This window comes from Salvelinus alpinus, chromosome 9 (assembly GCF_045679555.1).
Source record: "Salvelinus alpinus chromosome 9, SLU_Salpinus.1, whole genome shotgun sequence".
Lineage (NCBI taxonomy): Eukaryota > Metazoa > Chordata > Actinopteri > Salmoniformes > Salmonidae > Salvelinus > Salvelinus alpinus.
This window is the reverse complement of record NC_092094.1, coordinates 82,418,262-82,433,923: the sequence shown is the minus strand read 5'-3', so window position 1 is coordinate 82,433,923 and position 15,662 is coordinate 82,418,262. Positions and strand designations below refer to the sequence as shown.

The 15,662-nt window shown below is 48.1% G+C and overlaps 1 protein-coding gene across 2 annotated transcripts in view; it reads right to left on the bottom strand.

Annotated features, from left to right (window-relative positions):
* LOC139530795 (cysteine-rich motor neuron 1 protein-like) overlaps positions 1–15,662 on the bottom strand; it is a 55,473-nt gene that overhangs the window by 28,822 nt on the left and 10,989 nt on the right. For both annotated transcript variants that reach the window (XM_071327495.1, XM_071327496.1), the window contains exon 4: positions 1,610–1,852. In XM_071327495.1, the coding sequence (XP_071183596.1) occupies positions 1,610–1,852 (243 nt within the window). The remainder of the gene's footprint in view (positions 1–1,609; positions 1,853–15,662) is intronic.

Here is a 15,662-nt window from a genome sequence, read left to right as displayed (position 1 = left end):
GTCACCCAAACTCATTCTTCAGCCAGAGCTGGAAACGGTCTCTCGTCAAACATGGGCAAAACACAAGGGGTCCATTGTCATATTAGTCTGTACACTGACCAAAAAACCACCAAAAGCCAACCTCTGGTCTGTAACATCATGTGCTCAATGCCTAAGGTCGCTGGCAGCTGGGTACTATTATGTGTTTCACAGAGAAATATTATAGGACGCCCAAACTTTGTTAATAATAGTGTGTTTTGTGGATGGGGCTTGGTGTTTGTGAGTGACCCAACATATGTGGGATGTTTCTTTTCTGAGGAGGTCTTTGGGTAGACTGGGGGGGATACTAGGGGGTAGGTGCCATGTCTTCATCCCCAGTCTCTCTCTGTGTGATTTCTGATGTGGGCGCAGTCATGCAGGGCTAACCGCCAGTAGGGCAGGCACAAAGGGCGTCAAGTCCGGACCCAAAGAGCAGCAGACACTTGTTATCAAAACACTGATCCCCTAGCCTCTGCAGCCGCCATTCAGCCCTCACCGGCCTGCCTGACTCGATTACACTCCCCCTGGCAGACTGGAGCACATAAAAAGCATTCCCATCAATGAACTGTTGAACCTTTTCCTTTTGGACGTGAGACCAGACAGGAACTCTTTGACACTGCACTTCTGTTGAGCATATTGGTAGCCTAAGCACTTTTCTGGTCACTGCACTCATTAAGTCCATTCATTCCGGGACACGGCACACATTTATGGACGCAGAGGGGCCAGAATGGGAATTTGTTCTGTTGGTAAAACAGCAAATATTTGCTGGGAGGGCAGAGTAAACAGCCAGGTTCAGGTCCCCTCCCTCCCTGCCTAACTCCCTCTCTCCCTGACTCTGTGCCTCCCTGACTGGCTGGCTGGCTGATTGGCTAGCTGCTGTGAATGTGAAATCTAACTCTGGGCTGTTGGAGGAGAGTGACTTGGCTGCACTACCAACATCTGCTCTCTCTCTCTCTCTCTCTCTCTCTCTCTCTCTCTCTCTCTCTCTCTCTCTCTCTCTCTCTCTCTCTCTCTCTCTCTCTCTCTCTCTCTCTCTCTCTCTCTCTCTCTCTCTCTCTCTCTCTCTCTCTCTCTCTCTCTCTCTCTCTCTCTCTCTCTCTCTCTCTCTCTCTCTCTCTCTCTCTCTCTCTCTCACACACACACACACACACACACACGTACACACATACACAAACACACACATACACACAAACACACATACACAAACACACACACACACATACACACACACACAAAGGGCGAGAACACCAGTTGTGAACACAATCTGCCTAACGAGACTCATTATGATTAATATGCCTAGAGGCGTTGAGATTATTTGCGGATATACACCTGAAAAAATTATATGAACCGTCGTCACACTCTGCAGTGGCGGAGAGACTGATAAACAACCCAACCGTAATTACCATCTCATTACTGACTGTCCTTTTCATCACAGGACATTTAGTCAACTGGGATTTTGGGGGGAAATTGTTTTCTGATTAAAATAATTACCTCCACAAAGGCATAACATTTCACACCAGCACCACTTCTCTCAGCAAGAAAACAAAGAAGACTACACCAATTCTTGGCCTGCTAGGTTTATATAAACTACCTTTCACGCATTCGAACACGTCGCAGCAGTCCTCTGGCTTGCCGGTGGCCTGGCTGAGTGGTACAGTCTTCTGGCCGGAGGGGCACCGGGGCTTGTGGCACGCGCGGAAGTCACAGGTGCACTGGGAGGGCACAGTGGGGCAGCAGCCAGCAGGGGGAGTGTAGCTCTTGGTCAGAACCGAGCCCTCAGGGCAGGAGGTTATGGACAGAGCAGGGCATGTGATCCCGACACACTTCATCTCCTCTGAAATATAGATACACACACACACCGAGTCAGTCACATACAATAACAACCCTCAGTGAGGCATACTGTAACACCACCTTCCACCCGGCTCCAGGCTACAACAGTGCCCACACTGTTCGCAGGGCGGCAGGGGAAAAGGGGGGAGAGGAGTGGGTCTCCCTGGCCTGCATGCTAGTGTTAGTGGAACAGTGTAGAACAGTGGTGCTCATGTTGCAGGCTTGGGGCTGAGTTCACAGCTCAGTACAGTCATCAGATCCCCTTCACTCCGTGGCAGCTTTACAGCATCCTGTTAGGACGGAGAGTAAGAGCTACGCTAGGCTCCAAACACGACAACCTCCCAGCACATCCTGTCTAATGCCTGCCCTGATCTCTGCCTAACCACTGGATCCAGCTCTCACCCCAAACAGCCTCTCCATCTCACCACCCATTAATACAAGGCCATGTTCAACACTGGCCTTTTTCTCCTGCCCTGAGCCTTATTTTAGAAATCACACTACACTTAGCATAGCAGGAAGCCAGAGCCAACATAATGGTCCTGATACCCTGGTTAGGGGGTGCAGGGGGCTGAGGGGTATACTTTGGACACCATTCAGGAAAAGTAAAGTAGACTGGAGTGCCCCTCTGTACTCATATTGTAGAAGAACAGTAGCTACCTTACAAAGCTTGGCTTACCCAATCCTTAACCACTGTTTATTTTTGGTTCTACCATGTCACTGTAATATATACAGAGTCGAGGGATTGGGTGCTGCAGACTTACATCCTGTCCAATAATTGTCAATGTCTAAGTCATTTCACAGATCTGCTACTAGGACTAGGCTAGAGTGTAGATCTATGGCTTTTACGGAGGACTAGGGAAGAGAGAGTGGAATGGTGGAATAAAGCAGTGTATGATGATGACTGTGGAGAAAATTGGTAATTATGTTTCTATTTCATGTATTCCCTTGGGCCTTTACGAAAGGGAACGCCATGAAGCTGATAAAGTACTATTAGCCTCATAAGAGAGGGAAATTTAATGGCTATGATTGCGTATGAGAGGAGTACTTCAATCTCTGCATGCATTCTGGTTTTGGTGGAGAGAGAATACAATGGGTTGAAAAAGCTTGGGGTTAGTGGATCGTCCAAAAGCTGGTTTGTTGATGTCCTTCCCAGACTTTCGGCGGTTCCCTGGTGCAACACGACTCTAGCAGAGGATGTGTCTTATCCCTAACATTTGAGCACCTGTAAGAGGATCCCTGAGGCTTTTCCCACCAGATGGGAAACTGAAATGACAAATGGAGGGACTGGAGCCCAGGGTTCTGACTGTTGCCCCACTGACAGACAGTCCAACTCCACATACAGCCAATGACTCTAGTATTACTTTCAGTGGTAAAACCCTCCGAGGTTGAACATATCGGTCTGACCCAATGCTCGCCAGGCATGTTAATTGTCTGGTTAAGAAGTCATTTGAAGTTTGCCTGACCCAGAAAAGATGAAATGTTAAGCTGTGACTTGAGCAGGAGAATCATATTTGGGGTGGGGGAATATCTGACAGATGAAATAAAGGATAAAGGTGTGGGATTCTTCCTTCCCTGAATAAATAGTGCAGGAGTGGGAGGTAGCGGTCTTCACAGGTCCACCCAAACCGAATACCCCAGACCCGAACCAAGACCTGAGCCGTCCAGGTCCAAAATTCTAGCTTTTCCAGCAGGTTGGGTCCTGTTTGACTGTCATCGGGTCTTGGGTCTATGTAACTACAGCTGATAGACCCGAGTGGACCTGAATGGATCCGACCAAGGATCTGCATAGCCTACAGCATATTTATTGTACGCTAATAAGGGGAATATAATGACAATAATATAAACGCTACATGCAACATTTCTTCTGAGTTACAGTTCATATAAGGAAATCAGTCAGTTGAAATAAGTCCATTAAGCCCTAATCTATGGATTTCACATGACTGGGCAGGGGTGCAGCCATGGGTGGGCCTGGGAGGGCATAGGCCCACTTGGGAACCATGTCCACCCACTGGGGAGAGGCCCAGCCAATCACAATGAGTTTTTCCCCACAAAAGGGCTTTAATACAGACAGAAATACTCTTCAGTTTCATCAGCTGTCCGGATGGCTGGTCTCAGACTATCCCGCAGGTAAAGAAGCCAGATATGGAGGTCCTGGGCTTTCGTGGTTACACGTAGTCTGCGTTTGTGAGTCCGGTTGGACGTACTGCTCAATTCTCTAAAACAACGTTGGAGGCGGCTTATGGTAGAGAAATAAAGATTCAATTCTCTGGCAACAGTAATGGTGGACATTCCTGCAGTCAGCATGCCACTTGCATGCTCCCTCAAAACTTGAGACCTCTGTGTCATTATGTTGTGTGACAAAACTGCACATTTTAGAGTGGCCTTTTATTGTCCCCATCACAATGTGCACCTGTGTAATGATCCTGCTGTTTAATCAGCTTCTTAATATGCCACACCTGTCTGGTGGATGGATTATCTTTGCAAAGGAGAAATGCTCACAAACAAGAATGTAAACAAATTTGTGCACAAAATTTGAGAGAAATAAGCTTTTTGTGCGTATGTGTAACGATTGTCGGGAGAAAGAGAAGAGGACCAAGGTGCAGCGTGGTAAGTGTCCATATTATAATTTAATCAAAACTGAACACTAAACAAAATAACAACGAGGAAAAAACGAAAACGAAACAGTTCTGCAAGGTGACATACACTAAACAGAAAACAACCACCCACAAACACAGGTGGGAACAGGCTACCTAAGTATGATTCTCAATCAGAGACAACGATAGACAGCTGCCTCTGATTGAGAACCATACCAGGCCAAGCACACAGAAATACAAAACAAGGACAACATAGAACACCAGACATAGAATGCCCACCCAAACTCACGCCCTGACCAACCAAAATAGAGACATAAAAAGGACAGTACCCCCCCCAAGGGTGCGGACTCCGGCCGCAAAACCTGAACCTATAGGGGAGGGTCTGGGTGGGCATTTCACCGCGGTGGCGGCTCTGGTGCGGGACGTGGACCCCACGTCCACCTTAGTCTTGGCTCCACCTTAGTCTTGGCCCACTTAGGTGGCGCCTCTGGAGCGGGGACCCTTACCGCCGACCACGGACCGGGGACCCTCGCAGCGGGCCCCGGACAGGAGGGCGACTCTGGCTGCTCCGGACAGGAGGGCGACTCTGGCTGCTCCGGACAGGAGGGCGACTCTGGCTGCTCCGGACAGGAAGGAGACTCTGGCTGCTCCGGACAGGAGGGAGACTCTGGCTGCTCCGGACAGGAGGGAGACTCTGGCTGCTCCTGACTGAAGCCCGCCGCTGGAGGCTCCGGACTAGAGGGCGTCGCTGGAGGCCTCGTGCCATAACTCCTCACTGGAGGTTTCGTGCCATGGATCCTCACTGGAGGCTTCGTGCCATGGATCATCACTGGAGGCTTCGTGCCATGGATCATCACTGGAGGCTTCGTGCCATGGATCATCACTGGAGGCTTCGTGCCATGGATCATCACAGGAGGCTTCGTGCCATGGATCATCACAGGAGGCTTCGTGCCATGGATCATCACAGGAGGCTTCGTCCCATGGATCATCACTGGAGGCTTCTTGCCATGGATCATCACTGGAGGCTTCGTGCCATGGATCATCACTGGAGGCTTTGTGCCATGGATCATCACTGGAGGCTTCGTGCCATGGATCATCACTGGAGGCTTCGTGCCATGGATCATCACTGGAGGCTTCGTGCCATGGATCATCACTGGAGGCTTCGTGCCATGGATCATCACTGGAGGCTTCGTGCCATGGATCATCACTGGAGGCTTTGTGCCATGGATCATCACTGGAGGCTTGACTCTGGGAGAACGCACATGACTCACCAGGCTGGGGAGACATGCAGGAGGATTAGGGCTTAGCACAGGCACAGGACTCACCAGGCTGGGGAGACATGCAGGAGGCCTCGTCCTTGGCCGAGGAACCGGATACACTGGGTCGTGGAGGCGCACTGGAGGTCTCGAGAAAAAAGCCTGCACAACCCGTCCTGGCTGTATGGTGACTTTGGCCCTGCACCTGCGGGGCGCAAGCACAGGACGCACTGGGCTGTGCAGACGCACTGGAGACACAGTGCGCAAAGCTGGCGAAGGATAACCCGGGCCGAGGACACGCACTGGAGACCAGATGCGCTGAGCCGGCATCATCCCTCCTGGCTCGATGCCCACTCTAGCCAGGCAGATGCGAGGAGCTGCGATGTAGCGCACCGGGCTATGAACACGTACTGGAGACACCGTGCGCTCCACCGCAGGGCACGGTGCCTGACCAGTACGACACTCGCCACGGTAAGCACGGAGAGTTAGCTCAGGTCTCCTACCTGACTCCGCCAATCTCCCCGTGTGCCCCCCACAAAACATTTCTGGGGCTGCCTCTCGTGCACTTCTCCGCGAGCCAACTCCTCATAGCGTCGCCGCTCCGCTTTAACTGCCTCCAGCTCCTTTTTCGGACGGCGATACTCTCCCGGCTGTGCCCATGGTCCTTTGCCGTCCAGAATCTCCTCCCATGTCCAGGAGTCCATGTTCCCACGCTGCTTGGTCCTTTGTTGGTGGGTGGTTCTGTAACGATTGTCGTCGGGAGAAAGAGAAGAGGACCAAGGTGCAGCGTGGTAAGTGTCCATATTAATATATATATTTTTTTTTTACCCCCTTTTTTCTCCCCAATCTCGTGGTATCCAATTGTTAGTAATCACTATCTTGTCTCATCGCTACAACTCCCGTACGGGCTCGGGAGAGACGAAGGTCGAAAGCCATGCGTCCTCCGAAACACAACCCAACCAAGCCGCACTGCTTCTTAACACAGCGCGCCTCCAACCCGGAAGCCAGCCGCACCAATGTGTCGGAGGAAACACTGTGCACCTGGCTACCAGGCTAGCGCGCACTGCGCCCGGTCCGCCACAGGAGTCGCTGGTGCGCAATGAGACAAGGATATCCCTAACGGCCAAACCCTCCCTAACCCAGACGACGCTAGGCCAATTGTGCGTCGCCCCACGGACCTCCTGGTCGCGGCCGGCTGCGACAGAGCCTGGGCGCGAACCCAGTCTCTGGTGGCACAGCTAGCGCTGCGATGCAGTGCTCTAGACCACTGCGCCACCCGGGAGGTACTCCATATTAATAATTTAATCAAAACTGAACACTAAACAAAATAACAACGAGGAAAAAACGAAAACGAAACAGTTCTGCAAGGTGACATACACTAAACAGAAAACAACCACCCACAAACACAGGTGGGAACAGGCTACCTAAGTATGATTCTCAATCAGAGACAACGATAGACAGCTGCCTCTGATTGAGAACCATACCAGTTCAAACACACAGAAATACAAAACAAGGACAACATAGAACACCAGACATAGAATGCCCACCCAAACTCACGCCCTGACCAACCAAAATAGAGACATAAAAAGGATCTCTACGGTCAGGGCGTGACAGTATGGAACATTTCTGGGATTTTTATTTCCACTACATGTTGCGTTTATATATTTTTTCAGTGTATAAGGCCTAGCCAACATATTAAGATATATTTCTTAACCAAAAGAGCAACTTCGCTGATAAACATAACAATTGTCACTCGGGTCCAATTGAAACGGACCGGTTAAGTTACGGGTTGGGTCTAGGTCTGGTTAATGTTGGGTCCATTCGGGTTTGGTTCTGATTGTTTTCGTGGCCGGGTCCCCCTTTCAGGGCCGAGTGGCGCATCTCAGTGCTAGAGGCGTCACTACAGACCCTGGTTCGATTCCAGGCTGTATCACAACCGATCGTGATTGGGAAACCCATAGGGCGGTGCACAATTGGCCCAGTGCCGTCCTGGTTAGGGTTTGGCCGGGGTAGGTCGTCATTGTAAATAAGAATTTGTTCTTAACTGACTTGCCTAGTTAAATGTTAAATAAATAAAATAAATACAAATATTGGGTCCATTCGGATCTGGGTCTGATTGTCCTCGGGCTCATTTGGATCCGGGTCTGGTGGTCCTCAGGTACATTTGGGTTCGAATCCAACTTTTTGGATCCAAAAAGACCTTTAGTGTGAGGTATCTGTACTGTACGGTTTGCTCTAGGAAACTGTGAACAGTCGGGGCTGGCACAAAGCTCGCATTGATAAACTTTGTTACTGAATAGTGTCATAGAGAAGGGGGAAAATTCCCCTGAATTAAGTCGAGCAACAACCCTTTTAACGGTTTTTGGCCTAATTCCTGCATTTGAGTTAAATAAACTTCAGTTAGATAGAAATAATACCTCTGAAATCAGCCTAACAGCAGTAAGTCAGTATCAAATCAAATCAAATGGTATTTGTCACATACGCCGAATACAACAGGTGTAGACCTTACCGTGAAATGCTTACTTTTCCAACAATGCAGTGTTCAAAGTAAGAAAGATTAGCCCCCCCAGAAAAAGGAAATTGTAACACAGTAAAATAACAATAATGAGGCTATATACAAGGAGTACCGGTACCGAGTCAATGTGCAGGGGTACGAGGTAGTTGAGGTAATTGTAGGTAGGGGTAAAAGTGACTAGGCAATCAGGAAAGATAATAAACAGAGTAGCAGCAGCGTATGTCCCGTGGTCCCGTGTGGCTCAGTTGGTAGAGCATGGCGCTTGCAACGCCAGGGTTGTGGGTTCATTCCCCACGGGGGGACCAGGATGAATATGTATGAACTTTCCAATTTGTAAGTCGCTCTGGATAAGAGCGTCAGCTAAATGACTTAAATGTAATGTAAATGTATGTGAAGAGTGTGTCTATGTGCGAGTGTGTGTACGTGTGCTGCTGTCCAATAGAGTGATTTGCATATGAAGACTTTTTAAACCATGAATTAAACGTTGTGCAATGTTTGCATTGAATAAACTTTCAGTGTATTGTATGTGCCCCAGTCAAAGAAAACAGATTTCTCATTCACTTCTAACAATGGGCGGACTGGAGCACGCTTGGAGACAAGCTGGCAGACATACTATTGTCATTCAAATGAATGACATTGTAGCCATTTGTGGAAATGCTCCAAACCAAGGAGGTCCAATTAATATAATTTTCAAAAATATACATTTATGAGCACAACAGGCATGGAAACAGCATGGTAAACTCAGTGGAAGATAGATTTCAGCACATGTTTGTGTTCTATTTGGAAGCAACAATGGGGTAATTAGAGAGTCAGTGGTCAATAGAGCAATTTCTGTATCACAATGGTTGCTATTCTCTAGCTCAAAACAAAAACACAAAGTCCTAATTTGGCATGCTTGATAAATTCAGTCTGTAGAATGGCCAAAATATTCTCTTGTTGGGGTGGTGAGATAGTATGGAAAACCTAGCAACACTTAATACACACATGTACAAACAAATACACGCACGCACGCACGCACGCACGCACGCACGCACGCACGCACGCACGCACGCACGCACGCACGCACGCACGCACGCACGCACGCACGCACGCACGCACGCACGCACGCACGCACGCACGCACGCACGCACGCACGCACACACACACACACACACACACACACACACACACACACACACACACTCACATTCACATGCACATGCACACACACCCACGCAACCTGAAGCCGGGCTTGAGGTGGAATCTGAAAATTGGTTTATTACCACAGAATGGGCTATTGTAAACAATGCATATTTCTGGCATCTCAGAGCTCATTCAAGAAAAAAAAGCTCTTTGTAAATGAGATTTTTTCTACAGAGGGCACAGATGCACAGTATTTGTCTGACTAGAGCAGCTCTGGTAGGCAGAGGAGGCTGTGTTGACAGCCTGAGTTTACTCATGGAAAAAGCGCACAATGTGAGTTCTGTTCAGTGACTGACTTTGGAAGCAAGTCAGCAGAGAACAAAGCTGTCTTAGTACAGCTGCCCTCCGTGGGCTTCTGGTCTGTCCTCAGGTTTTATACAGTTTGTCTGCAAAGGGACCCATCAGGCCTGTCTCTCTCTCACAAAAGCTGTGGAGGTCTGGCAATGTGCCCACTGGCAGTTGGGGCTGAAAACGTCTGCATTGTTCTCTATAATAAAGAACTAAGTCTGAGAGGTGGCAAAAGCCACAGGGTCACAGGAGAGAGAAACATAGACTTCTGAACCTCACACTCTAGTTAGAACAGTCAGGAGAGAGAGCAGCAGCAGCCCACCGTCCACACTCAAAAACACACACAGACCTCACAGCTCCTCGCTCTCTCACTCTCAGGCGAAATATTTGTGGCTGAAAAACGGGATCCTGGTGACTCAGGCAGCAGAGCTGCAGCTGCGGGTCGAGTGTTCTCTTCTCTCAGAGTAGCTCAACACACCCTTCCCCATATTGTCAGATCTCCAATGAGATTGGCCCAGGGAAAGTGAGTGAGAGAGGCTGAGCTTTTATGATGCTGAAAGGGCTGAACAATGTCTGAGAAAAGGGGACTGATTCTTTTCAATGGGCCATTGTCTACAACAGAGCTGGCGCAGAATGCATGGGAGTGGAAGGATGGCACAACTATGGTCCAAGTTGTATGAAACAGGAACAAACGGGCCATAAGGGGAGCTTCAAACAGAGTTAACGGTCTCTGGATCAGCCTTAGAAGACACTGAACAAAAAAGATGATTTGGGCTGCCACGCTCTGCAGCTGCCCAGTTTGTGGCAGTTAAGGCTGTTGAGTTACGCAACAGTGTTGGCCATCTGCTCGTGTTTACTTACCGACGACCAGGAAAAGCAGAGGCTGGTGATATGATCTGTGGCCAGGCTAGAGCTGGAGAGCTGGGGCAAGGGCTGGAGGGCAGAGATGGATCTGAGGCTGGCGGCAAGGGCTGGGGCTTGGGTTGGGGAAGGACTTGAGGGCCGGAGCACGGCAGGGCTCAAAGGGTTGAGGCTGGGGCTTGGGAAGAGTTGTGGTGTCTGGTGATCAGGGCTATAAGCTGACTGAGAGCAGTGAGACGACTGACAGGCTGAGACAGTGATCCCAACTCACCTAGTGGAGACGCTCTTTGCCTGAACCACCACACAAGCTGTGTTTTGTTTCCCCTCTGAAATGAATGCCATGAGACACACACACACACCCGCACACACACACGCACCCACACACAAACAACACACACACTTGGACATGAGCAGGCTCGCTGCGCGCGACAGGGGCCGTAGTTTCCGCAAATGACACACAAACACAGAGCGAGGAGAAATGTAGCACCCCTGCCAGCTACTGGCAGTCTGGAATGGCGAGTAATAGCAATACCACAAAGAGGCTGCAGCCAAGTAGAACTAATGATGCTTTCAGGAGAAGGACCCGGGCGGGAGGGAGTGTGGTGCTACAGGTGGGCCAACTCCGTAGTACCGAGCTTCATTTGTACCATGGCATCATGGTGGGCACGGCTCCCGTGTCTGACCCGCATCAACTCCACTTTCTCTCTTTTTCCTCCCTCCACTTTCTCCCTTTTAAAAAGTACTCACACGATTATACACTGCTCAAAAAAATAAAGGGAACACTTAAACAACACGATGTAACTCCAAGTCAATCACACTTCTGTGAAATCAAACTGTCCACTTAGGAAGCAACACTGATTGACAATAAATTTCACATGCTGTTGTGCAAATGGAATAGACAACAGGTGGAAATTATAGACAATTAGCAAGACACCCCCAATAAAGGAGTGGTTCTGCAGGTGGTGACCACAGACCACTTCTCAGTTCCTATGCTTCCTGGCTGATGTTTTGGTCACTTTTGAATGCTGGCGGTGCTTTCACTCTAGTGGTAGCATGAGACGGAGTCTACAACCCACACAAGTGGCTCAGGTAGTGCAGCTCATCCAGGATGGCACATCAATGCGAGCTGTGGCAAGAAGGTTTGCTGTGTCTGTCAGCGTAGTGTCCAGAGCATGGAGGCGCTACCAGGAGACAGGCCAGTACATCAGGAGATGTGGAGGAGGCCGTAGGAGGGCAACAACCCAGCAGCAGGACCGCTACCTCCGCCTTTGTGCAAGGAGGAGCAGGAGGAGCACTGCCAGAGCCCTGCAAAATGACCTCCAGCAGGCCACAAATGTGCATGTGTCTGCTCAAACGGTCAGAAACAGACTCCATGAGGGTGGTATGAGGGCCCGACGTCCACAGGTGGGGGTTGTGCTTACAGCCCAACACCGTGCAGGACGTTTGGCATTTGCCATAGAACACCAAGATTGACAAATTCGCCACTGGCGCCCTGTGCTCTTCACAGATGAAAGCAGGTTCACACTGAGCACATGTGACAGACGTGACAGAGTCTGGAGACGCCGTGGAGAACGTTCTGCTGCCTGCAACATCCTCCAGCATGACCGGTTTGGCGGTGGGTCAGTCATGGTGTGGGGTGGCATTTCTTTGGGGGGCCGCACAGCCCTCCATGTGCTCGCCAGAGGTAGCCTGACTGCTATTAGGTACCGAGATGAGATCCTCAGACCCCTTGTGAGACCATATGCTGGTGCGGTTGGCCCTGGGTTCCTCCTAATGCAAGACAATGCTAGACCTCATGTGGCTGGAGTGTGTCAGCAGTTCCTGCAAGAGGAAGGCATTGATGCTATGGACTGGCACGCCCGTTCCCCAGACCTGAATCCAATTGAGCACATCTGGGACATCATGTCTCACTCCATCTACCACGCCACGTTGCACCACAGACTGTCCAGGAGTTGGCGGATGCTTTAGTCCAGGTCTGGGAGGAGATCCCTCAGGAGACCATCCGCCACCTCATCAGGAGCATGCCCAGGCGTTGTAGGGAGGTCATACAGGCACGTGGAGGCCACACACACTACTGAGCCTCATTTTGACTTGTTTTAAGGACATTACATCAAAGTTGGATCAGCCTGTAGTGTGGTTTTCCACTTTAATTTTGAGTGTGACTCCAAATCCAGACCTCCATGGGTTGATAAATTTGATTTCCATTGATAATCTTTGTGTGATTTTGTTGTCAGCACATTCAACTATGTAAAGAAAAAAGTATTTAATAAGAATATTTCATTCATTCAGATCTAGGATGTGTTATTTTAGTGTTCCCTTTATTTTTTTGAGCAGTGTACTAAACGTCAATACTGCCCCATTTTACAAATGATGTATTCAAACACTAGGAGCAGTTCCATACGAATGGAATTCTACAGTATTACATTGCATGTATTTAAGTATTTTGTTGGTGCAGTGGGGACAGTAACATTAGTACTCTCGAAAAATGATACTTTAAGGAAAATGGCTTTATATATTTATTTATTTTTATGTTTAGCTCACATAATATAATTTAAACTTATGAATTTCAGTGTCTGTATTATAATAAATGTGGCAATGTAGACATTAATAAATGCATTTCTATAGCTTCCAAAATACCAACATGGAGGAACGGTGGCTTCAAAACAGTGTGTCACCTAGTATATACAGTACCAGTCAAAAGTTTGGACACACCTGCTCAGTCAAGGGTTTTTCTACATTGTAGAATAACAGTGAAGACATCAAAACTATGAAATAACACATATGGAATCATGTAGTAACCAAAAAAGTGTTAAACAAATCAAAATATATGTTACATTTGAGATTCTTCAATGTAGCCACCCTTTGCCTTGTTGACAGCTTTGCACACTCTTGACATTCTCTCAACCAGCTTCATGAGGTAGTCACCTGGAATGCATTTCAATTAACAGGTGTGCCTTTGTGGAATTTGTGGAATTTCTTTCCTTCTTAATGTGTTTGAACCAATCAGTTGTGTTGTGACAAGGTAAGGTTGGTATTAGGAAAATAAACCTATTCTGTAAAAGACCAAGTCCATATTATGGCAAGAACAGCTCAAATAAGCAAAGCGAAACGACAGTCCATCATTATTCAAGACATGAAGGTCAGTCAATACGGAAAATTTCAAGAACTTTGAAACTTTCTTCAAGTGCAGTTGCAAAAACCATCAAGCGCTATGATGAAACTGGCTCTCATGAGGACCTCCACAGGAAAGGATTACCCAGAGTTACCTCTGCTGCAGAGGATAAGCTCATTAGAGTTACCAGCCTCAGATTGCAGCCCAAATAAATGCTTCACAGAGTTCAAGTAACAGACATCTCAACATCAACTGTTCAGAGGAGGCTGCGTGAATCAGGCCTTCGTGGTCGAATTGCTGCAAAGAAACCACTACTAAAGGACACCAATAATAAGAAGAGACTTGCTTGGGCCAAGAAACACGAGCAATGGACATTAGACCGGTGGAAATCTGTACTTGGTCTGATGGGTCCAAATTTGAGATTTTGGTTTCCAACCGTTGTGTCTTTGTGAGACGCAGAGTAGGTGAACAGATGACCTCCACATGTGTGGTTCTCACCATGAAGAATGGAGTAGGAGGTGTGATGATGTGGGGTGTGCTTTGCTGGGGACACTGTCAGTGATTAATTTAGAATTCAAGGCACACTTAACCAGCATTGCTATCACAGCATTCTGCAGCGATACGCCATCCCATCTGGTTTGCGCTTAGTGGGACTATCATTTGTTTTCCAACAAGACAATGACCCAACACACCTCCAGGCTGCGTAAGGGCTATTTAACCAAGAAGGAGAGGGATGGAGTGCTGCATCAGATGACCTGGCCTCCACAATCACCACTGATCTCAACCCAATTGAGATGGTTTGGGATGAGTTGGACCGCAGAGTGAAGGAAAAGCAGCCAACAAGTGCTCAGCATATGTGGGAACTCCTTCAAGACTGTTGGAAAATTATTCCAGCTGAAGCTGGTTGAGAGAATGCCAAGAGTGTGCAAAGCTGTCATCAAGGCAAAGGGTGGCTACTTTGAAGAATCTAAAATCTAAAATATATTTATCTAAAATATATTTAGATTTGTTTAACACTTTTTTGTTTACTACATGATTCCACATGTGTTATTTCATAGTTTTGATGTTTTTACTATTATTCTGCAATGTAGAAAATAGTAAAAATAAAGAAAAACCCTTGAATGAGCAGGTGTGTCCAAACCTTGGACTGGTAGAGTATATAACTGCATTTCACCCATATTAACCTTCTGAGGTTAGCCATGAGGACCAGCCCATGGTTGGGAGTTTAAAGTTTAAAGTACATTGATGTAACGTGATATACAGTAGTTGTGCAAAACAACCCAACGGATTACATCCACCTTCCGTTTTCCCAGATCTGCTCTCTGTAGGCCATTACAATATTACGTCATATGAGCAACATGAATCAAATCAAAGTATTAGTAGCTACAGAACAAGTCCCTCTTCTGAAGGCCACATCGGGAAACTCCTTGTGCACAGCAGCTTAAAGCCTTATCATTAATCAAAGTCATAAAAGCACACACCGGGCCGGAGAACTAAGCAGAGATCCCAGGCCATTTTATGCACTTGACACAAATAACTTGTTAAGATGGCTTCCCAGACTACCCCTAGCCAGCTTCCTAGCTGGCTCCCTGGCCTGGCCTCCTTCTTTTCCACTAATCTGATCAATCCTCAGAGATTCTGTCTAATACTTCCTCCTTAGTGACACATGGTGCCTGTGTCAATGTCACCTCACAGCACCTATCATGACATTGACCGCCTTTTGAAGTCCAACAACGTGTGTCATTATGCGGAAAGTACATATATAGAGAACCTTTACAGATACTAAGAGATGGCTGTTGGTGATCAAGCGCTGCAGACAGTGAAGTAGCAAATTACGTTTGCGCCCCAAGTCTTCAAACAAACAGTAAACAGGAACAGCAGTCAGGACGGTCGGCCCGCCTCAGAAGGCTACTCTACAATCTGAACATGAAGAGCCAGTCCCAAACCACTACCATATGTAAATGTACAGACAGAGGATGTAGTGTTCAAATACAGGGCTGAAAAAG